The sequence below is a fragment of the Cervus canadensis genome, chromosome 10 (genome assembly GCF_019320065.1).
Source record: "Cervus canadensis isolate Bull #8, Minnesota chromosome 10, ASM1932006v1, whole genome shotgun sequence".
Taxonomy (NCBI): Eukaryota; Metazoa; Chordata; class Mammalia; order Artiodactyla; family Cervidae; genus Cervus; species Cervus canadensis.
In genome coordinates this window covers 13,835,129-13,857,778 of record NC_057395.1, presented here as the reverse complement: position 1 = coordinate 13,857,778, position 22,650 = coordinate 13,835,129, and the positions used below count along the sequence as shown (strand labels likewise).

Genomic DNA, 22,650 nt, shown 5'->3' with positions numbered 1-22,650 from the left:
TGTATAAAAACCACATGCTGCATCCATTAAAGAAACACGGACTGAGCATCTACTCCATGCAAGGCTCTGTGCTCAGCTCTAGAAATATGAGAGGAGGCAGCTGTCCCCGTCTTGAGGATTGTACTTGTCAGAACAGGCTGAACTAGCTGCGTGGCAAACATCCCCAAATCACAGTGGTCTTGAACAACAAAGTGTATTTCCTGCTGCACAAGGTTACATGCACGCATTCCTGGTGCAATAGCTCTCTCTTGAGCAGGAACTCAGAGCTTTGGGCTCCTTCCACCTGAAAGTCCTTTGCCTACAGAAAGCAAAGGGAGAGTGTGATAGATGGTCACTTCATGTTTAATGGCCAGGTCGGAGAGCGGCAGAGCTCTTCACAGTCCCACCTAGAGCTAGTGCTGCTGGAACATGTTCTCTAGTTGTGAATAAAGGAAGAAAAAAATAAAACAAAACTGGACCGGGGGTAAGGGAGATGTGCTCTGGAATGTTCTGCCACAAAGGTGATCCAAATCTGGTATAAAGACAGACACACATTCTACTAACGCATAGTTAGATCAATAATAAAAGATATGAATAAAGTGTTGTGGAAACTCTTAAGCAGGTAGGATTTTAAAAGTTTCCATTAACTGTGGGTATGATTTCCTAAAGGTGCTCAACACTTAATTTGCTTGGGCTATTAAATTTACAATTCTTTTTCACAAACTTGCAATCCAGTTTTCCCTAACTCCTCAAAAGCAGACACTGCCAGTAGCCTTGTTTGGCAACAGTCATCATAGGGATGGAGGTTTATCAGTATTAGTTATGTGTGCTTACTAGAACATAAACTCACCTGGAATTTGGATTTCACAGCATGCAAGAATTTTAATAGGATTCATTCATACGTTTGTTCGACATTTTATACAGACTTTAGTCCCCAAAATTCAATTTACAATTTTTACAACATTTTTCAAAGACTTTGATCTCCAACTCTCCTTTTACACATTTACAAGAATTTACACTCGCTGCAAGGATTTCTTTCCAATGTTTTTGTAAAAGTTATTTTTCCTAGGATCCAAAAAAAAAAAAAAATGTTCATTTTAGATGAGAGGAGAGGCATTGAGGCTCACATGTGGGGACTGTGTGTGATGGAAACACAGGATACAGCAGAAGTGCCTGGATTCTAATTTAGACCAGCCTGCCTCAGGCAATGGGAAAGTCATTTGTCCCTGTATGCCCACATCAGAGTCTGGCACGACTGGGGCTTACAGCCAGCCTAAACTCTCTCTGGATATAGGATTCCAGTTTGCCATCTTAATTTACACATTCCATCGATGTGCTGATTAGCATGAACTCCCTCACATTTTCCTAAGTGATTCTGACTTGGAAACACACAGGAGGATCCCTGTGGGATCTCAGAGCCGCTGGGATCTCCTCTTTGATCTCCCATCTGAACCCGGGACCATCTATTGTTTCAAATTCTTCCTCAGCGCTCCGGTTGACAATTATTGGCATTTTAGAGCCTGCGGATTGCAATAGGATGCCTAACAGGACCTGCTGCCTAAACGTTTAAAGCGCTCTCTCCCTCCAAACATTGCCCTTTCTCAATGCCCTCCCCCTCCGCCCCCGCCCCCGCCCGCCACACACACAATGACTGAAAGAAACAGAGTGCTTTAAGAAGCTGTCGATGTGTTAGTAAGATGCTAGAGTTGGTTAGGCTTTTAAAGATGCTCAGGAAGCCTCTCCAGAGCAGTAACTAGCTCTTCTTGCCCCTGACATAAAACCAATCCGTGCACCAAACTTTGGGCTACCCTGGTGGCTTCAGTGGTCAAGGATCCGCCTGCCAATGCAGGAGACACACCGATTCCCTCCCTGGGTGGGGAAGATTCTCTGGAGAAGGAAATGGCAACCCACTTCAGTATTCTTAGCCTAGGCAATCTCACGCACAGAGGAACCTGGCAGACGGCGTTCCAAAAGGATCGGACACGACTTAGCGACTAAACAACCAAATACTATACTTTAACCACCGCTATTTAAATACTGCAAAATGCCAGGGCGAACACCGCCACCCCCACCCCCGTGAACTGTCTTAATGATAAAAGTGCTTTTGGTCTTAATTTGGGTAAGACTTGGCTGAGGTGCCTTGTAAAAAGACAGGAACTCTGAGAAGGTAGTTGATTTAAGAATCTTACTTGAGTTTGTAAGGACGGGAGCGGGGGAAGGGGGCGTGTCGGAGAGAAAGGTTTGTTTGTTTATTTCAGTCCCCAGGGTAGAACCGAGAGGCTCCGTCGCCGGGACACTGGAATCCAGGATGCGAGGTGCGCTTGGAAATTGGGGAAATTTGGGAACGCCTAGGCTGAAGGTTCCGCTCGCGGGGAGGAAAGGACGGGGCGGGCACAGGGGAGGAGGCAAGGAGGGACCCGAGGGGAGGCGGCGGCGGAGGAGTATAAAAGGCCCGGGCCAGTCCGGGCGCTCGCCACTCCGAGCCCCTTGGAGAAGGCGGGCGTCCGGGCAGGATGCGCGGCGCCGCTGCGGTGAGCTGAGCCCAGCCCCGGACCCGGCTCTCTCGTGCATCCGAGGCGAGGACCGCGCGCCCTCCGCTCGACCCTCGAGCCCTTCCACCGGCCGGCTGTCCCCTGCGAGGCATGAGCGACGCGCGGGAGCCCGAGGTTTCAGCGCGGTCATGAAACGCTGGACCGGGAGCGGCAACTGGGCGACGGCAGCCCCCAGGGCCCCTCCGGGCGCAGCGCCTCCGGGATGAGCTCCCTGACCCGCGCCGGCCTGAGCTGAGACTGGCCCCCATTGCCCCACCTCCGTCCTGCGCGCCCGAGCCGCGGGCATCTCATCCCTGCCGCTTCTTGCCGAGACACCTGCGCGCTGGACCAGACGGACGCCCGGCGAATCGGACTCGCCTCCCTTCCCAGGCTCTACCCACCGCCGCGGGCGCCTGAGCAGCGGCGCTCGGAGAGCAGGCGGCCCACTGTCCGGGAGCGAGTGTCAAGACCTTTCTGGAACGACCCCGTCTCTTCCCCTTCGTACACAGGCCAGCTGCAGGGAGGGGCGCACAGTCGCCGGCAGACACCTGGCTGGGCCGGTGCCCTCTCGGTTCCCATCACCACATCTCCCAACTCCACTTGTCAATAAAAGTTTCCAACCTCGCCCAGGCACCCCCACCCACCCACAGCCCCGAGCCTCGGCGCGCGCGGGGCTCTGCCCTCGCCGGCCGCAGCGACCTCGGCAGCGGAGGCGCGCGCTCGGCGCAAGCCGGCAGGCGGACGCGGACTCCGGAGGGGCTCGCGGGTCACCTCCAAACACTGACAGCCCCCGCGCACGGGGCCCCCGTCTGGAGCCGGCTCTCCCGAGGACTCCGCGGCGGGGCGGCGCGGCCCGCGGCCGGGAGGAGCGCGGGGAGGAGGGGAGGTGGCTCGTCGGGTGAGTGGCTACGGGCGGCAAGGGCGGGGGAGCCAAGCGTGGAGGTAACTGCGGGCCGCCGCTGAAGCCCTCCTCCTCCTTCTCCTCCTCCTCCTTCTCCTCCTCCTCCCGCTCCCCGCGCTCCTCTGGCGGCCGCTCCCGCTCCAGCTGCGGCGCCGCGGCCACATCTGCGGCGCCCATGTGCGCTCGGGGGCTCGGCTGCGCCCGCCCCGCCGCCGCCCCCGCTGCCGGCTGCCCGCAGGGTGGGCCCCGGCCCGGCCCGGGCCCCGGGCGGCCCGCCGTCCCCGCCGCCGCCGCCGGGGAGCGCCGGGGTTCGCTCCGCCGCCGGCTTGGACGCCCCCGGCCCCGCCGTGGCTCCGCCGTGGTGCGGCGGCGGGGACGGCGGTGGCGGCTCCTGCTCCCCGGGCCCGGCGCGCCCCGCCGCAGCCAGCGCCAGTGCCGCCGGCTCGGGGAGCGGGGCCCCGGCGGGGGCCGAGGCGGGAGCCGCGCTGCCGGACTCCCGGGCTCCGACTCCTCCTCCCCCGGCGCCGCCGCCGCCGCCGCCGCCGCCCGCTGCGCCGGGTCCTAAAGCCGCGCGCCTGCGGAGGATGGTGCGCCTGGCGGCCGAGCTGCTGCTGCTCCTGGGGCTGCTGCTGCTCACGCTGCACATCACGGTGCTGCGCGGTTCCGGAGCCGCCGACCGGCCGGACGCGGCCGCGGCCAACGCCAGCGGGACCCCGCTGCAGGTGAGTGCGCCGCCGGGCAGGGGCGCGCGTGGCGGCCGGGGCCCGGGGCGGGGCGCGGACGTCGCACCTGAGCGATGCGGGGAGGCGGGTCCCCGCCCCACCACAGAACAGGCGTTTGGGCAGTAGTTGGGCGGGGGCCACCCGTCTCCAGCCTGCACGGAGCGGGCTAAGTGCTTGGAGGCTGAACCGCCTCGCAGGTCCGGCGGCACGCTCCTCCGGGTCTGTCCCCAGGTACCTGAGGCTGCGAGCGCCAGACGGGCGGCGGAGTGTGGGGCATGTGTTGGCTTCGGGGCGCTCCCAGTCTTTGGCTGCCCTTCAGAGGCGAAGTGATGTTATTCTGAGAGGCAGGGGTAGGGGGAGGAGCGGAAGGAGACCTCAACTTGGGACAAACCCCCAAGCGAGGTCTGGGAGGAAGAACCCGGTTGAATCTGCCAGCTCAGAAAACAGTGCCAAAGGTCAGGAAATAATTTCCCCGAAGAAAGCATCCCTGGTCGCCCACGTGGTCCCCGAGCCACCCTTGTACCTTCCTAGCCTGCGGGGGGCGCGGAGTCAAGCCACCTGTTCTACTCTGAGATGGCATTACTTGGGGCTTTAAAAGCTGACAGCAAAGACTTCTTCCAGCGTTCTGCCGCTGTTGAAGTTCGCCTTAGGAATGGAATTCTGGAATTCTAACGGTCTGTGCAGCTCCAACACGGGGCGTGGGGGCCGGAGGGGCGGTCACAACTAGGGAGGGAATAGCGGGCGTCAGACACAGGATGGATTTTCCGGTTTCCAAATAAAGGGTTGCCCAGGTAGGGATTTCCTGCCGCTCTCTTGGAAAACACCTTTCCTTGGGTCTGTCAGAGGTGTTGACAACTGTCAACTTGGGGCATGGGTAAAGATGTCAGCAGGGATTTTCCCAGGAGGCAGCAGGAATTCACTCAAGCAGCATCTCTAAAAACCCTGTACTCTGCAATGTCCAGATAAGCATCTTTCATTGTTGCCAAAGGGTTTTAAGATCATTGTCCTGTTAATTCTTTCCTCACATCTTTATGCATTGTGTTGCCTAAAAACCCTAGTGTAGAGGGAAGAATTCCCTTAAATACTTCCAGAGTGCTTTCCATGTGCTAGTTTTAAGTTCTTTGCAGAACTTAACTAATTTAATGATGTACTATATTGTTAATATCCCGACCACCCCCTGCATAGATGCAAAAAACCGAGGTACAGAGGTTAAGAAACTTGCAAAGTTTACACATTCCAAACTCTTGGTTTGTTACACCATGTTCTCTCTCTGGCAGGATGTTGTAGACTAAAGCAAGGTGATCTTTACACAGGAATGTAAAACCAGGAATGAAAAAGAATGCACCCCAGAGCCTAAAGTTCTTTTAACCTGGGGACATTTCTGAAAATGTCCTAATTTTGTGAGGTCCTCTCCTCTTCTCCTGTGGGCAAACAGGTACAGTGACAGCCTGACCCTATCTCTTTGGGGAAATTGAAGACACCCCCATTCTATAGCTGGTGGTACACCCACCCACTGTAACACTGGGAACAATGCCTAATATCTTCAAGAATTCTGGAAGTCATATTTTATACATGATGCTTTCTTTCCTCATGGACTCATGAAAAGCTGTAAAAATGATGTTCTATGGAAAAGTAAATTTGGCAGATTTTTTTATGAGGTGTTTGCTATCATTAGAATAACCTAGGCTTGGCCTTTCCCGTTTGAATGTTAAAGTGATGAGAGAAGCAGCTGGTGGAAGTGGCAACTGCAAAGGGGAAGTGGATTAAACTCTCCAAAGGGCCGGGGGCTGAAGAACTATCCCAGCAGGGCAGAAGAAGTGGGGGATCTAGAAAGCATAAGGCTCCTAGGAGTAGCTTGAGTCCCAGGTAGCTGGTAATCCATCAGCTTTCAGCTTATCTTGTAATCATGTTTGGTTATTCTGTCCACTCAATTAACTTATTCAGGCAGATTGATGAGTTTAACAGTTTAGCTCATAATTTTACTCTCTTTTGTAATTTGTCATTGTAAAAGTTTTATATTCCTGATTAAAGTTGTTCCTTTGGCCCTCTGGCTCTCAAAAGTATTACGATTCAGCTGAAGAGAGTGTATTTGGCCAAGTGAGGAGGTCTGCAAGATACGCTTATTAGTCTGTGGTTTTCAGGGTTCGGGATGTGAATTCACTAGTAGCAGGTGTATTTGAAAACAAAACTGTGGGTACTGTATTCTTTCTGTTTACTGGTCATGTTTAACCCATCTTAAACTGCATTTAAACTTAAATGTGTTGGCTCTGGGATAGCTTAAGCTGCTAAAAATCATTCTTTGCAATCCAAAAGTTCATCAGTCTTTATGTTACATTATTTTTATCTCTGCTTAAAATATTCTAAATTATGAGGTTGGAGTCGGAAAGACACAATGGTTGCTTTACGTACCCAAACTGTAGTATATTGGGGAATATTTATTATTTTTTAGACTGGGGTATTTTAGTTGTTTTCAATGTTGTGTTAGTTTCTTCTATACAGTGAAGTGACTCAGCTACATGTATACGTGCATCCCCTCTGTTTGGGATTTCCTTCCTATTTAGTCCACCATAGCATGCTGAGTAGAGTCCCCGTGCTACCCAGCAGGCCCTCGTTAGTTATTTATTTTATACAGAGTAGTGAATATATGTCCATCTCAACCTCCCAATTCATCCCTCCTCCTTTTTCCCCCTTGGTGTCCGTGTATTTGTTGAAGGTCAAGTGTAGTATCTGTTCTTACAGTTTAATATTTAGGAACATTTACAAGAGATGCGCCTTTGTTTAAGATCTGACATATCAACGGCATCAAATAGAAGTAAGAATAACAATAGTAGCTAAGATCTGTCAAATATCTTTTATGTGTCATGCACTGTTCTTAGCACTTCTCGTATGTTTTCTTTTTAAATCCTCACGAAAATCTCATGAGTTAGGCAATATTGTTGTCCCTGTTTCAAATGAAAAGACTGAGGTTAGGTAACTTGGCCTGAGGTTGCAGAGCCAGAAGCTGCTTAATTTGTTGTTATCTTATGAGTGTAAAAATCTTTGAAGGATATTTGTGTACCAAGTTCTTGATAAAGTATTGCTGGCTACAAAAGAAAGGGTAACAATTTACATTATCAGACACATCTTGACAGTCTTATTGTGTCAAATATGAACATATCTATCTATCTGCATTATGTATACATACACACACATACACATAAACATGACTAACCATGGGTTTTTTTGGTATTTTCAACATGCTATGCTGTGCTAAATCACTTCAGTCATGTCCAACTCTTTGCAACCCCATGGACTGTAGCCCGCCAGGCTCTTCTGTCCATGGGATTCTCCAGGCAAAAATACTGGAGTGGGTTGCCATGCCCTCCTCCAGAGTCTCAGCATACTAGGAGACATATTTTTGCCTTTGTAACTGTCTCTGTACCCTTAGGTATGCTTTTATGAGGCAGTAGCATAATGCTGTTTCTATTGGTTATGTGGCTTATAATAATAATAAATAAGAATGTTAGTCTTTATACTGTTTTCAGTATTTTAAAATATAAGAAATGTTACAGTTGTCTGTAACAGCTATATAAAAATGCATAGAAAAAATCAATTTTTTCACTTTTGAATGAAATCTTATCTCTTCTTGTCTCATGTTGTTCAGATACTCAGATTAGCTCTTTCATATGTCTTTAATTGATAAATAGTAATAAAACAATTATATATAATCAAAAGCAGCCTGGAAGACAGACTATCCCACAATATAGAACCACAGGCAATGATAATAATAACTGTATCCCTTTAACATGTGTTAGTCACTCAGTCCATCCAGTATTCTTGCCTGGAGAATGCCGTGGGCAGAGGAGCCTGGAGGGCTACAGAGTTGGACACAACTGAAGTGACTTAGCATGCATGCATGCATTGGAGAAGGAAATGGCAACCCACTCCAGTATTCTTGCCGGGAGAATCCCAGGGCCAGGGGAGCCTGGTGGGCTGCCGTCCATAGGGTCGCACAGAGTCGGACACGACTGAAGCGACTTAGCAGCAGCGGCAGTCACTCAGTCATGTCTGACTCTGCAACCATGTCGACTAGAGCCCACCAGGCTCCTCTGTCCGTGGAATTCTCCAGGCAAGAATACTGGAGTGGGTGACCAGTCCCTTCTCCAGGAGATCTTCCTGACCCAGGGATCAAACCCAGGTCTCCCTCGTTGCAGGCAGATTCTTCACCATCTGAACCACCAGGGAAATTCAAATGAGTGCTTCTCTTCTGTACTAAAGCACAGGTTCAGAATCATGAATTTTTATAGATTTTACATAGTAAAGCTAGAATTCATTCAAACAATGCAATTTAAGAAAGTATTTGAAATCATCAAACCAATCATTTTTTGCAATAACATTAAAGCAAGCCTAACCCTGAAATGTAGCTAAATGTTTTTGTTCTCAACTCCTAACCCCCCTCATCCATCTACTTGCCTTCAATAAAACTATTCAGTATCTTGTACTCACTGCTTCAGTCAAGAGTTGATCTGAGCTATGAATAGCAGTAAAAGCAAAAGCAACATTTATTTGTACTTAATGCTACTAAGTTTCTTTACAATGACCCTACGAGATAGATAGTATATATATCCTCATTTCACAGATGAGGAAATTGAGACCAGCAGAGATTTGAATAACTTACCCAAGGTCATACAGCCATGATGGGCAGGGCCAGGATTCAGACCCAGGCAGGCTGGAGTTCTTGTTCCGGTTCATGAACAAGACTCCTCCAGCTCTGATTCAAGTCAACAACCTTTGTGTTTCTTATTTTGTGACTTGCCTTGCCCATTTTCCAGGTAGACTGTGTTCTCTTACCTCAGGAATTCTTTTTAAATCATGGCTGACTGTTCTACTCAACTATTACTACATAATAAGTCATCCCAAAATGCAGTGGTTTAAAACAACCACATTTTATTTGCTCATGAGTTTGTGTCAGCAATTTTCCCTGGACTCTGCTGGATGGTTCTTCTGCTGATCTTGCCTAGGATTATCCATGTGGCTATAGCCTTCTGTTGGCTTGACATGGGCTAGGTAGCCTAAGAGGACTCACTCATACGTTTGATGGTTGGTGTTGGCTGTCACCTATGCTCTTCCTTCATCCTCAAGGAAGTTGCCCTGCATATCTTTACATGACTCAAAGCAGCCAGAGAGAAAAAGCAGAAATTGCAAGGCGTCTTGATGAACTTATAGGAAAGTGAAAGTAGTCAGTTATGTCCGACTCTTTGCGAACCCATAGACTATACAGTCCATGGAATTCTGTAGGCCTCAATACTGGAGTGGGTAGCCTTTCCCTTCTCCAGGGGATCTTCCCAACCCAGGGATTGAACCTAGGTCTCCTGCATTGCAGGTGGATTCTTTACCACCTGAGCCACAAGGGAAGGCCAAGAATACTGGAGTGGGTAGACTGTCCCTTCTCCAACGGATCTTCCCAACCCAGGAATCGAACTGGGGTCTCCTGCATTGCAGGCGGATTCTTTACCAGTTGAGCTATCAGGGAAGCCCAATCCAACTTCAGCCTCATTTTATTGATGAAACAAATCACTGTATCAGCTTAGATTCTAGGGGACCAGAAATTGACTCCTCTTGATGGGAGGACCAGCAATGGAGCTTGTGTTCAGGGATGGGAGGAGTCATTGTGGCTGTCTTTGCAAAATACCTACCATATTGACCTCAGGGACTGCAAATGTTGAACCACTCTTGTATTCATTTTTTAACATTGTTTATGCTGCCTTTGGTCATGCAGAAACTTTCTAAGTGTAATCAACTCTGGATCATTTCTCACATGACTTTTGGTTTTCATGCCTTACTCAAGAAAGAGTTCCTCAAATAAAGATTGTCAGAATGTTGAAATACATTTTATCCTAATTTTTTTTAGTGTTTTTGTTGTTCTTGTTGTTTAGAACTACAACCTACTTTGAAGTTATTTGTGGATTTAAGATAAAGATAAAACTTGGATTTTTGTCGAAGTGAATAGCCACTTGTCCTTTCATATTTGTTAAATATTTCATTCTATATTTGTTAATACAAAATACCATTTTTAACATATACTAAAATTTTCACATATACATTAGTGGGATATACATATATACATATATGTATATACATATACCGGAGAAGGCAATGGCACCCCACTCCAGTACTCTTTAACTGGAAAATCCCATGGACGGAGGAGCCTGGTAGGCTGCAGTCCATGGGGTCGCGAAGAGTCAGACATGACTGAGTGACTTCACTTTCACTTTTCACTTTCATGCATTGGAGAAGGACATGGCAACCCACTCCAGTATTCTTGCCTGGAGAATCCCAGGGACGGGGGAGCCTGGTAGGCTGCCGTCTATGGGGTCGCGCAGAGCCGGACACGACTGAAGCGACTTAGCAGCAGCAGCATAAGATTGTTAGAATTCACTCATTGTTACCCTTCTTGGGTCTGGTACCTCTTTGACTGAGATCACTGATTAGTGTTCCATGTTATTGCCTGGTCAGCAGCCTATTCAGATACTATAACTTTTCTCTAGTCATTTTTGATCCTTTATGCTTTCTCAAACATATGTTTTATTGAATTTTTACTTTATCAGTATAAAGTTTGTATATAATACATGCATATTTGGCAAATATTTCTTGATTACACGTTCTTTATGATGTACAGTCTTAAATTGTTTTGTAAGACCTATCAAATCAAGATTGTTAATTATATTGTGAAAACAGTTCATCTTAATTTACTTGTTTACTTAATCTGCTTATTCCTCAAAGAATTTAATTGCATTCTGACCCTACCTCTGTGCATTTTTCTATTCTCCTTATTATCCATGAAGTTTTGCTTTACTTGTTTAGAATTCATGGTGTTAGGAGATAAAATGTCTTTTTTTTTTTTTGGTGGGTTTTTGGGGGGGCAAAGGGGAGCAGTCTAGTGGCTTTCAGGATCTTAGTTCTCCTCCCAGACCAGGGATTGAACTCATGCCCTCCTCAGTGAAAGCAAGAGTCTTAACCACTGGACCAGCAGGGAATTCCCTGGTGGTTATATTTTTGTCAAGGTGAAATTCCTTGTATATCTTTTTATTGACTTTCAACATGTTTTGATAGTAATTTTGCATCTCTTGCTTATTTTTTTTTTCTCTTGCCATTCATTGGGTATATTTTTCCAACCTTTATTTTCAGCCTTTCTCTCCCCTTTTTCTTTAAATATCTCTCATTAATCACCAATAGCCAGTTTTTCTTTTGTCTTGAAATAGATCAATGAATGTAACCCACCTGTATTTATTGTGATTACTAATAGATTTGAAGATGTGTTTTCAGTTTTGTTTGGTGGTTTTCAAATTTTCTTCATTTTGCCTCCCATCTTCCAATTTATCTATGTGAACTTTGGCAAGAGAGTTAGCCTAGGTCTAAATGTCCTCATCTGTTAAATAGATATACAAAAGCTATTTCCTTGTGTTGTTGTAAGAATTATAACACTGTATGCAGGTAAGTGTTCTGTTAGAGCTTGGCACTTAAACATTTAGTAAGTATTTAAATATTATTTAGTTTATTATTACTATTGGTTTATTATTCCTCAAGTTTGGAAAGTGTTTTATCTCTCCAATTCTTAACATTTTAGCGAATAGATTTGAAATTATACTTTTCTATCAATGTTGAGACTCAATGAGTGTTTATAATATAACCTAAACTTTCCCTAGTGGCTCAGACAGCAAAGAATCTGCCTGCAGTGCAGGAGACCCAGGTTCAGTCCCTGGGTTGGAAAGATTCCTAGAGAAGGGAATGGCAACCCACTCCAGTCTTCTTGCCTGGAGAATCCCATGGAGAGAAGAGCCTGTTGAGCTACAGTCCAGGGGGTCACAAAGAGCCAGACATGACTGAGTGACTTTCACTGAACTTTCCTGAAACAAGATTCTAACATGCCGTTTCTTTCTCTTGTCTTTCTCTCTCAATTTTTAATCACATTATCTGAATATTTGGTGCTAGGTTGTTCATTTTTCTTTCCATTTCTAATATCTTTTTTCCTTTATTATTTTTCATTTTTGCTGCCTTAGGAATAATTTCTTAGCAGTAGTATAATTCTCCCAATCATTATTTAGACTTAACTATAAGATTTATTTTTTTATTTGTCTGCTGCTGCTGCTTCTGGAATCTCATATCTTCATCTTTTATTTTGCTGGAATACATTCTCAAGAAGTTCTCTCAGAAAGATTTCATCAGAAGATAAACTCTTAGGAGTTGCCTGGAGGTTTAGTGGTTAGCAATTTCACTGCCTGGGCCCCAGGTTTAACCCCTGCTCAGGAAACTAAGATCCTGCAAGCTGTGTGGTGTGGCCAAAAGAAAAAATAAAAAAGATAAACTCTCAGATTCTAAAAGTTTAAGTACTTGTTTACATGCCTCTCACACTTTAACGCTAATTTAGCAGTTAGTTTTTTTTTTCCTATCTTGTTTCCCCTCAGAATTTTGAAGATGTAATGCAAGTTTTTCTTTATAGCATCTCATGTTTCAGTGAAAAGTCTGATGCTTTTTCTTTGTAGGTGATTTTTTAAGTGGAAGCTTTTAGGGATTTTCTCTTTATTCATAATGCTCAGAAATTTCATTAACTTGTGCTCAGAATCAGGGCCTTCGTTGTTAGTCCTCTTCAGCCCCTGGTGGGTGCTTTCAATCTGAATCCTCAAGTTTCTCTTCAGCCTGAGAAAGTTGCTTTAGTAATTTCTTTGCTTATTTCCAACATCCTTGTATTCACTTTCAGGAACTCCTAGTAGACTTTGACACTAATGTTACGATTTCAAAATCGAACAGTCTTCCATGTCTCTTAGTTTTTTCTCTTTGCATTTTTCTAAAGCATTTTGTCTTAGCTTAATCTTCCAGCTTTTCCAACCCTAGTGCTAGTCCTTTCACTGTTTATCAGTTTCCTGTCCTTACCCTTTTCACCTGACTTCTGTAGCTTCTTCTCTTTTCTCCCCTTCTTTTCTCTTCCTTCCCCTCTCCCCTCCTCTCCTCCTTCTCTTTTTTCTCTCTCTACGTATTTAAAACATTTTAATGATGAATAATTTAATGCAATAAAGTGAATGCATCTTAAGGATTCGGTTCCATTTTTGACGATTATATATACCTATATAACCACTATCAAAATTAGATACAGAATATCTCTATCATCCCCAGATGTCTTCTAGTGCACCTTTGTAGTCAACTTACTCCCCCCATAACCAACCAGTGTCTTATTTTTATCACCATGGATTAGTTTGCTTCTGCTAGATCTTCATGTAGATGGAATCGTACGGTGTGCATTTGTGTGTATGTGTCTGGGTTTCTTTTGCTTCACATAATATTTTTGACATTCATTTATGTTGCTGTATACACTAGTAAGTTTCTCTTCTTTATTGTTAAGTGGTATTCCATTGTATAACTATGCCCCAATTCATTTATCCATTTCCCCATTGATGGTCATTTGGGTTGTTTCCAATGGTTTGGATACTGTAAATAAGATCATGTTAACTTTCTTGTATGAGCCGGGACATAGGTTTTCATTTCTTGTTAGTAAATACTTGCTAGTGAAACTGACACAGGCTCAATTCTTTACATTACTATGGGAATTCCTCTAAAGAAACTCACTTCTGGTAAGTGACCTTGAGTCCGAAGCCTGTGTGTCTCTGTGTGTGTCTGTGTGTTTGTGTCTGCTGGAGAGGGTTTTTCTAAAGACGTGAAGAAAGGAGGAAAAGCCCGGGGTGGAAGCCCGGCGGCTGCTGGTGAGCGCCTTACGCGTCTTTGCCTGGCCACGGCAGGCAGGCCTCTTCTCCCGATTGTTTTCGCTTCTGAAGAGGGAGACTAGTGTCTACAGTCGCAGAGAGAAGAGGAAGCTGCCAGAGTCAGGCCTACATGTTAGGCCTTCCTGGCCTCTGACATCATTTCCCCTTCGTTTCTCTTTGCAGTATATTTATTAGCCAAAAATTGTAGGCATGGGCCCATTGATGGGCCCTGGGCAGGGTTCGACTAAGGAGAAAGATAGGGCCTTTGCCCTGGCGTGTTTTTTCAGAGGGGTGGTGAGGAGAAGCCTTCCATTCATCCATTCATTCAACAGCATTGATTGAACAGATGCAGTGCGCCAGGCACTGGTGCTAGGCGTTGCACAGATGGAATTCCTGCCCTAATGAATTTTATAGTTTAGGGGAACAAATATTAATCAGAGACACCAGATAAATGTTAAATTATGGTCCTGGTAAATGGCAGAAGGAAAAGGTTCACGGTTCTGGGAGGATTTATATAGGATAATTTCGGTTAATGTGAGGAATCAAGGAAGTGAGGATTGAGCTTTGATTAATAGTCTTTTTTTTTTGGTCTTTATTCCAAAAAAAGTCACTGGAATGTTTACAAACACCTTGACATGATCAAATTTTCATTTTGAAAAGCGATTCTGGCTGCAGTGTGAAGAAAAAGTTAGAGCCAAAGTAGAAGACAGCTAGGACTAGGTAAATGAAGAAAATGCAGGAATTCAAGGTCTGTTAAAGAGAGGACATCAACACGGCTTGGAGATGTTTGGTTATGAGTGTGAAGAAGTCAGCATTGTCCGGATCCTAGATTTCTGTTTTTCTTCAATAGGATTGGAAACTGTGGCAAAGGGCCCAGATGAGGAGATGATGAGTTTTGAGGTGTCTTATGATGTACAGACTGGACGGTGGCTGTCCCCCAAACAATGGCAATCCCATGTGACAACTGCTGTAAAAGGAAGTGCAGGGTCCTGTGGGAACACTAGGAATTGGTGACTGATAGGGACTGGAGGGCTCTGAAGATAAATGAACATGCCAAATAATTTATTACAGGGTTTGCCCTGATGTTTGGGTTTCTAAAGTTTTGAGAAGAGGACTTTCTGAGCTGATCAGGAAGGCTTTAGAGATGAGCTCAGCCTTGAAAGATGGGAAGTCTTTTAGATTCAAGATGGGTAGAGTGGGACTGTTAGGAGACGTCACCACCCCAACGGAATGGCAGAGACAGAGAGAGTGATCAGATTGACTGTAGAGAAGGTTTCTGTTTTGGAACTTGGAGAAAGCATTAGGGAAAGAGATCAGGGACTTGTGAAAAGCTGTCATCTCTCTGGCTGTGGAGTTGTCTTAATGTTTTTGAGGAAAGAACATTAAGCTGTTGGCTTTATGTAGGAAAAAAAATAAGAAAAAAAAAAAAAAGAAACTCACTTCTTTTGGCAGTCTTTCTCTCACTTTCTCAACTCTGTAATATGTTTCACTTTCAACTGGTTACCGTTATTTCATATCTACCAGAAATCATTCCTTCTTCTGTAGAGTTCCCTCTCAGCTTTCCAATTCTGTTGAGAATTTATTCTTCTATTTCATCTTCTTTTTCAGTAGAATATAGAGAAGGAAAATAAGTAAATGAAAATACCCAGTCTGCCACCTTGAATTGAAACACTGTAATTTTATTTTTTACTTTTATTTTCCTGTATACAAACCAGAAGAAAGTTCTATTATTTGTGCAACCCCTTCATTCATTCTTTTCCAGCCGTGTTCTAAAAGGCATTGATTTTGAGGCTCAGAAGTCATGAGAACTATCCATTCAATTAAGAAGAATCTGTTGTGTTTTTAAAGCCTCCAAAGGAAAGAATCCCATTTGTACTTGTATAAGTACTTTTAAAATATATATATATATGTGTGTGTGTGTGTATTTTATTGAAGTATAGTTGACTTACAGTGTTTCAGATGCACAGCAAGGTGATTTGGTTATACAAATACACATGTATCATTTTTGAAATTATTTTCCATCATAAATTATTACAAGATATTAACTGTAGTTCCCTGTGCTATACAGTAAACCTTTGTTGCTTGTTGTGTATCTATTTTTTAATTAGAAACCTAGCATTCTATTCAGACTAAGTCAAACAAGTGGAATCAAACTGTCGTAATTTTTTAGTTAGGCAAAAAATTCGTGTTTTCAAATATATATATATTATACATATTTGTATATGTATACAAAAACTTTTCTCCTACACTTGATAAAGTCCTGAGAAAGAACATCAAAAAAAAAAAAAAGAGAAGAAGAAGAAATGGAGAAATTCGAGGACATAAATGAAATGGGAGCACTGAATTTGAACTAGAAATAGTGAAACAAACTAGCTAAAAATAAAAGATCATTGTATGGTCCAATTGTTTTTAAACATGACTGCCCATTAGAAACATATCTGGAAAAAGCAATACCTGAGCATTTGTATTTTTGAAAAAACTTCAAGATAATTCTGATATGCATCTGGTTTTTAAAAAGTGATTATAGGTTTTTCTATTAGACCCTAGTTTTGGTGATATAGAGTTCTATTATTTTTCTGTTGACCAATCATGATACAGTGGTATTAAGCAAGTAATTGTTAAATAATCAAAATAGTAAAAGATGTTTATCAGTTTTCACACTCAATAGCCAAACAAAAAATAAAAAATAATTACAATTGCAAGCCATAAAGGAAACATGATTAATCTGACAGTATAAAATAATCACTAATGATTTGGGAGAGTCAAGCAGAGTGATAAGCAGAAGTGCATATGTGCACATGTTTTGGTTGGTGCATGTAATTCATTTATACTTAAGGTAATGATTGATAGATATGATCCTATTACAGTTTTTGTAATTGTTTTGGTCTTATTTTCTGTAGGTCTTTTCCTTTTTCTTGTGTTTCCTGCCTAGAAAGATTCCTTTAGCATTTGTTGTAAAGCTGGTTTGGTGGTGCTGACTTCTCTTAACTTTTGCTTGTCTGGAAAGCTTTTGAATTCTCCATCAAATCTGAAAGCAGAGTCTTGCTGGGTAGAGTGTTCTTGGTTGTTCCCTTTCATCACTTTAAATATATCCTGCCATTCCCTTCTGGCTTGTAGAGTTTCTGTTGAGAAATCAGCTGATAGCCTGATGGGAGTTTCCCTGTATGTTGTCCCTTGTTGCTTTCAATATTTTATCTCTGTCTTTAATTTTTGTCAGTTTGATTACTGTGTGTCTCGCTGTGTTCCTCCTTGGGTTTATCCTGTCTGGGATTCTCTGTGCTTCCTGGACTTGGTTGACTGTTTCCTTTCCCATATTTGGGAAGTTTTCAGCTATTATCTCTTCAAATATTTTCTCAGGTCCTTTTTCTTTTCTCCTTCTGGGACCCCTATAATGTGAATGTTGGTGTGTTTAATGTTGTCTGAGAGGTCTCTTAGGCTGTCTTCATTTTTTTTTTTTTTTCATTCTTTTTTCTATTTTCTGTTCTGTGGCAGTGATTTCCACCATTCTGTCCTCCAGGTCATTTATCCATTCATCTGCCTCAGTTATTCTGCTATTAATTCCTTCTAGTGTATTATTCATCTCTGTTTATTTGTTCTTTAGTTCTTCTAGGTCTTTAGTAAACATTTCTTGCATCTTCCCATTTTTTGCCTACATTCTTTTCCCGAGATCCTGGATCATCTTCACTATCATTATTCTGAACTCTTTTTTTGGAAGGTTGCCTGTCTCTACTTCATTTAGTTGTTTTTCTGGGATTTTATCTTGGCCTTTCCTCTGGGGCATAACTTTCTGCCTTTTTCTCATGATTAACTTTCTGTAATATGATTTTTGTTTTAGCCACCATGAGACTGTGCTTCTTCTTGCTTCTGTCTGCCTTCTGATGGCTGAGGCTAGGAGGCTTGTGTAATCTTCTTGATGGGAGGGATTGGCGATGGGAAAAACTGGATCTTGCTCTGGTGGGCAGGGCCTTGCTCAGTAAAGCTTTAATCCAATTACCTGCTGATGAGTGGGGTCACCCTCCCTCCCTGGTAGTTGTTTGGCCTGAGTGACCCAGCCCTGGCGTCTACGGGCTCTATGGTAGGATTAATGGTGAAGTCCAAGAGGGTTTACGCCGAGCGGGACTTTCCTGTGCCTCTGTCCCTGTGGTGAGCCCCTGCTGACCCACACCCCCACAGGAAGCCCTCCAACCCTAGCAGGTAGTCTTGGTTCAGTCTCCTTTGGGGTCACTGCTCCTCTCCTCTGGGTCTTGGTGCATGCAAAGTTTTGTTTGTGCCCTCCAAGACTGAAGTCTCCGGTTCCCCAGCCCTCTGGAAGGCCTGTAATCAAAACCCTGCTGGCCCTCAAGGCCAGATTCCCTGGGGATTCCCAGTCCCTTTGTCCAGCTGGGAAGCCTGACATGGGGTTCAGAATGTTCACAACAGTGCAAGAATGTCTTTGATATTATTATTCTCTAATCTGTGGGTTGCCCACCTGGCGGGTATAGCTGCTTCAGCTGCTGCTGTGTCGCTTCAGTCTGTGTGACCCCATAGACGGCAGCCTACCAGGCTCCTCTGTCCTGGGGATTCTCCAGGCAAGAACACTGGAGTGGGTTGCCATTTCCTTCTCCGATTCATGAAAGTGAAAAGTGAAAGTGAAGTCGCTCAGTCGTGTCTGACTCTTAGCGACCCCATGGACTTCAGCCTACCAGGCTCCTCTGTCCATGGGATTTTCGAGACGAGTACTGGAGTGGGGTTCCATTGCCTTCTCCCGGTGGGTATAGGATTTGATTTTATTGTGATTGCACCCCTCCTGCTGTCTCGCTGAGGCTTCTTCTTTGTCTTTGCATGTGGAGTATCTTTTTTTTTGGTGGGTTCCAGCGTCCTCCTATTGATGGTTGTGCAACAGCTAGTTGCAATTTTGGTGCTCTCGCAGAAGGAGATGAGTACATGTCCTTCTACTCTGCCATGTTGATCTGGAAGCCTGTACAAGTACTTTTTTACGGCCGTCAGTGGCCAAATATTTTTTTCTCTGATGTGTCCTTTAAATCTTTTTTGATACATCTTACTCCCATGTTAGCTCTTCTTTTCCCACTGTTCGTTCCCTTTTCAAGAAATATCTCATGCAGGACTTGAAGGTTATTATTTAATAGTTCTTCTCCACATTTGATTATCTCAGTTTTTTAACTTCTCTTCACTGACCTAATTTTACAGTGTTTTAATGGTTTATGTGATCCTCTTATTTCTCTTTCATCTGAGGACATCTATCTTCTGCAGACATTGGCTCAAGATTCTACAATTTACAATGAAAAGGGTAGTGATGAAGCCCATTTCTTCAGTGGCAGCTAAGGGCACCTCTCTGTCTGTACTCATTCCTCAAAAGGCAGATCATTTAAGGGCTGGGACTGGGATGTCACTTTAGTTCCCAGGATTGAATGCAATGAGGTTGAAGAAACAGCAAGGGAGTGTGTTACTGAAAAAGAAAAACTCATTTTGCATTTTATTTAAACCTTGTCTGCACTCCTCTTCCATAAGAACGTCATAAGAAGCCCTAGACATAAAAGATATAAAGCTTAATTTCTTTCTTTCTGAGAAAAAAGTATCAGTGCAAATGTTGGGTAGAGTGCGATGCGAAGAAAAGAGACACGCTAGTGAGCAGTGTTCCTCTTTGGAAAAGCCCTCCCTGCCCACCTGGTCACTGACTTGATCATATAACCTTGTGGCTCTTCCCCTTCCCCACCCTCTTTCCCTTTCTCCTACCAGAGCTTCCTGGGGATATCTCCCAAGGACCACTTGCTCTTTGTCTCAGGGTTTGCTTCTGGAAGAAACTAAACTAAACAAAGCCCCACTCAAACCTCAGCCGTGGGATCACTGGCCATTTCTTCAGGGGCAGGAAGATGGACAGGGTGGCGTTGCCATGAGGCGCCTGCTGTTTCTTGCTGCTATTAACAAGGCTGAAGTCCGTTCCCCTCAGAAAGGGATGTTTGGCGGCAGCAACAGAATCAAACCATGTCATCCCCTCCCAGAGCAGCTGGGGAGAACGGAATTCCAAAATGGTAGGAATAGGAAAGGTCAGGCTTAGGCAGAGCCTGTGAATGGCTCGCATATAGAGAGATGCCTGTTGTTTTCCTCAGGAGAGCCTCGCCCCGCACTTGTTTGCTATTTTAGGTGGGAGGATGAGCGACGGTGGGAAGCCCTCAATGGTGTATGAGAGCACCTTCTAATGCCTAAAAACGGTAGTCGTCAGTGTTCCTGGAAAAATGCAGCTCTGCGTCAAGTCCCCAGGCACAGACCAGCACGTGTCACTGGAAAGTTGTTTCTGTAAACTGAGTGGGAGTGAAAACACCAGGGTCACACTCCTTCCTGTTGAATGACCCAGGCATATCTTAGGAAACCAAGCCATCTCACACAGAGCAGTGTCTCCGGCTGATAGACCTCCATCAGAGAGCAGCACTCCTGGGCCCCAACCCCGGAAGGAACCACACTGCAGGGCCAAAGGAGCAGGAGAATTTCAGCTTCGTGTCTGGGGCTCTGGGCTGCCAGACTCACAGTCTGGAGCACCTCGATCCCAGATGTTCAGCAGAAGTGACCCGGGAAAAGGCAGGTCGACTGAATTCTAGAGGCTGCTTCCTGCTGTACACCTCATCCCTGTTTTTGAAAATAACAAGGTGTAGCTAGAATCTATATGAAGCATGCTGGGGGGGGGGGGAGCTGGAAATGATGTCATGGGTCACCCAGGTGCTACCTTACTCCACCAGCATCGAGAGAGAGCATTCATGCCAAAGCCAATGAAACAAAGCACATGCCTTGGCTCCCAGCCCCGATTGTGATGAGGAGACAACAAGGAGGAAAATGGCACTTGTGTTATTATTTTTAAAAAATACAGTTTTATTAAGGTGTAGTTGGCATACAATGAGCTGTGCGTATTCAAAGTGAACAGGAATAGACACCTGTGAAACCATCGCCACCATCAAGATAATGAATAAACAATCTACCATCTCCAAAACCTTCTTTGTGTTCCTTGGGGATTCCTCCCTCATTCCTCAGGAACCTCCACCACTGATCTGCCTTCTGTCACCATGGATCAGTTTTTACATTCCCTAGAGTTCTAGATAAGCAGACTCATACAGAATGTATAGCGTGGGGAGCTCTTTTGCTCACCATAATGACTCTGGGATGCATCCATGTTGTTTGATGCATAAGAGTTTGTTCCTTTTATTGCCAGTTGGTATTCCATGGTGTGCATATACAATATACTTTTCCACTCACCCAGTGAAGCGCATTTAGGTGTTTCCAACTCGGGCCTATTAAAGTAAGGAGGCTACGAGTGTTTGGGTATAAGTCCTTGCATTCTGAGCATATGCTTTCATTTCTCTTGTGTGAATTCTTAGAGGCAGACTAGCTGGGTATATGTTTAGTGTACTTAAAATTGTGGCAATCTTTTTTTTAACTTTTTTGAGGGAATATAACTGCATTACAATGTACTGTTAGTTTCTGCTGTTCAACAAAGTGAATAAGCTGTACGTATGTGAATATCCCCTCCCTCTTGGGTCTCCTTTCCATCCTTCCCCATCCCAGCCCTCTCTGTCATCACAGAGCACCAAGGTGAGCTTCCTGTGCCTTATAGCAGGTTCCCACTAGCTATGTTTTACACATTGTAGTTTATATATATATGAAAGCTTCCCACGCAGCACTAGTGGTAAAAAACTCACCTGCTAATGCAGGAGATGTAAGAGATGAGGTTTCAATCCCTGGGTTGAGGAGATCCCCTGGAGGAGAGCATGACAACCCACTCTAGTATTCTTGCCTGGAGAATTGCCGTGGGCAGAGGAACCTGGTGGGCATTACAAAGAGTCAGACACGACTGAAGCGACTTAGCACACACACAATCAGTGTAATATATATGTCAATCCTAATATCCCAATTTGTCCCATGCTCCCCTAAAAATAATAAATAAATAAAAATAAAATTGTGGCAATCTTTTAGAGGCACTCACAGAACATGTTTAGGATCTATAAAACCCAGGACACTGTTAGAAAATGAGAGAATTTGCAAGTTTTGTTTCAGGATGGTATCTTCCTACAGCTAATACAGGTGTATAATCCTTCCTACAGCTATACAGGTGTATAATCCATAATATATTATGGAAAACTGAAGGAACAGGAGAAGATACTGTTTCCTTGGAAAGAATTCTCCTACCTTTTCAGGATTCTCCAAATCAAAAGTTTCAGGGGGCTCAATCCTCCAAGTGATCATAGTTGCTGGTGGTAGTAGAAAGAAATAGCTGTAGAAAGTGGTGGTAGAAAGAAATAGTTGCTGGACAAGAACCAGTTGGAAAAGTCTCCTAGCAGGAGACTTGACTTCCTCTGTAAGCTGCCGTTTGATGTTCCCTTCATCTTCTTGTCCTGATGCCCTGCCTGACTGGAAGTTAACAGAACCAGAAATAGATTTGTATCTCCTGCCTGGAGACTCAATTACATTGTGACTTGGAAATCTGGTATTGGTTATGAGCCCAAAACGAACTGGAAGCCAGGTTTATTGCTGGAAATCTTCAAATTTCAGGAAGGACAAAAATTCCAAAGGGGAGATCTCATTAAGTGTTTCTAATCCTTAGCCCTGGCAGAAGGCTACAGGAATGTTAACATGAGCTGACCCTCTGGCCACGCTGGACATGAGTAGAGTGATGACTCTTAGAAACCCACAGAGGATTCTTGCTAGAGGGCAAGGGCTCTTCTTTACTGCCACGTAAGGTGGTCCGTCCACTGCCCCAAGGGACGTGGAGCAGTCGTGACCTACAGGTACGGGTGAGA

General features: G+C 44.7%; 1 protein-coding gene across 2 annotated transcripts in view; it reads left to right on the top strand.

The window, feature by feature from the left end:
• The first annotated feature begins 3,280 nt into the window (after positions 1–3,280).
• The window catches only part of ISM1 (isthmin 1), an 85,175-nt gene continuing 65,805 nt past the window's right edge, over positions 3,281–22,650 (top strand). Inside the window, exon 1 of one of the 2 annotated variants that reach the window (XM_043479748.1) lies at positions 3,281–3,408. Coding sequence is in view for 1 of the 2 variants with exons in the window: in XM_043479746.1 (XP_043335681.1) it covers positions 3,996–4,133 (138 nt within the window). In the remaining variant the exon portion in view is untranslated. Of the gene's footprint in view, positions 3,409–3,991; positions 4,134–22,650 lie in introns of those variants that run through there. The other variant, XM_043479746.1, reaches the window with a different exon arrangement.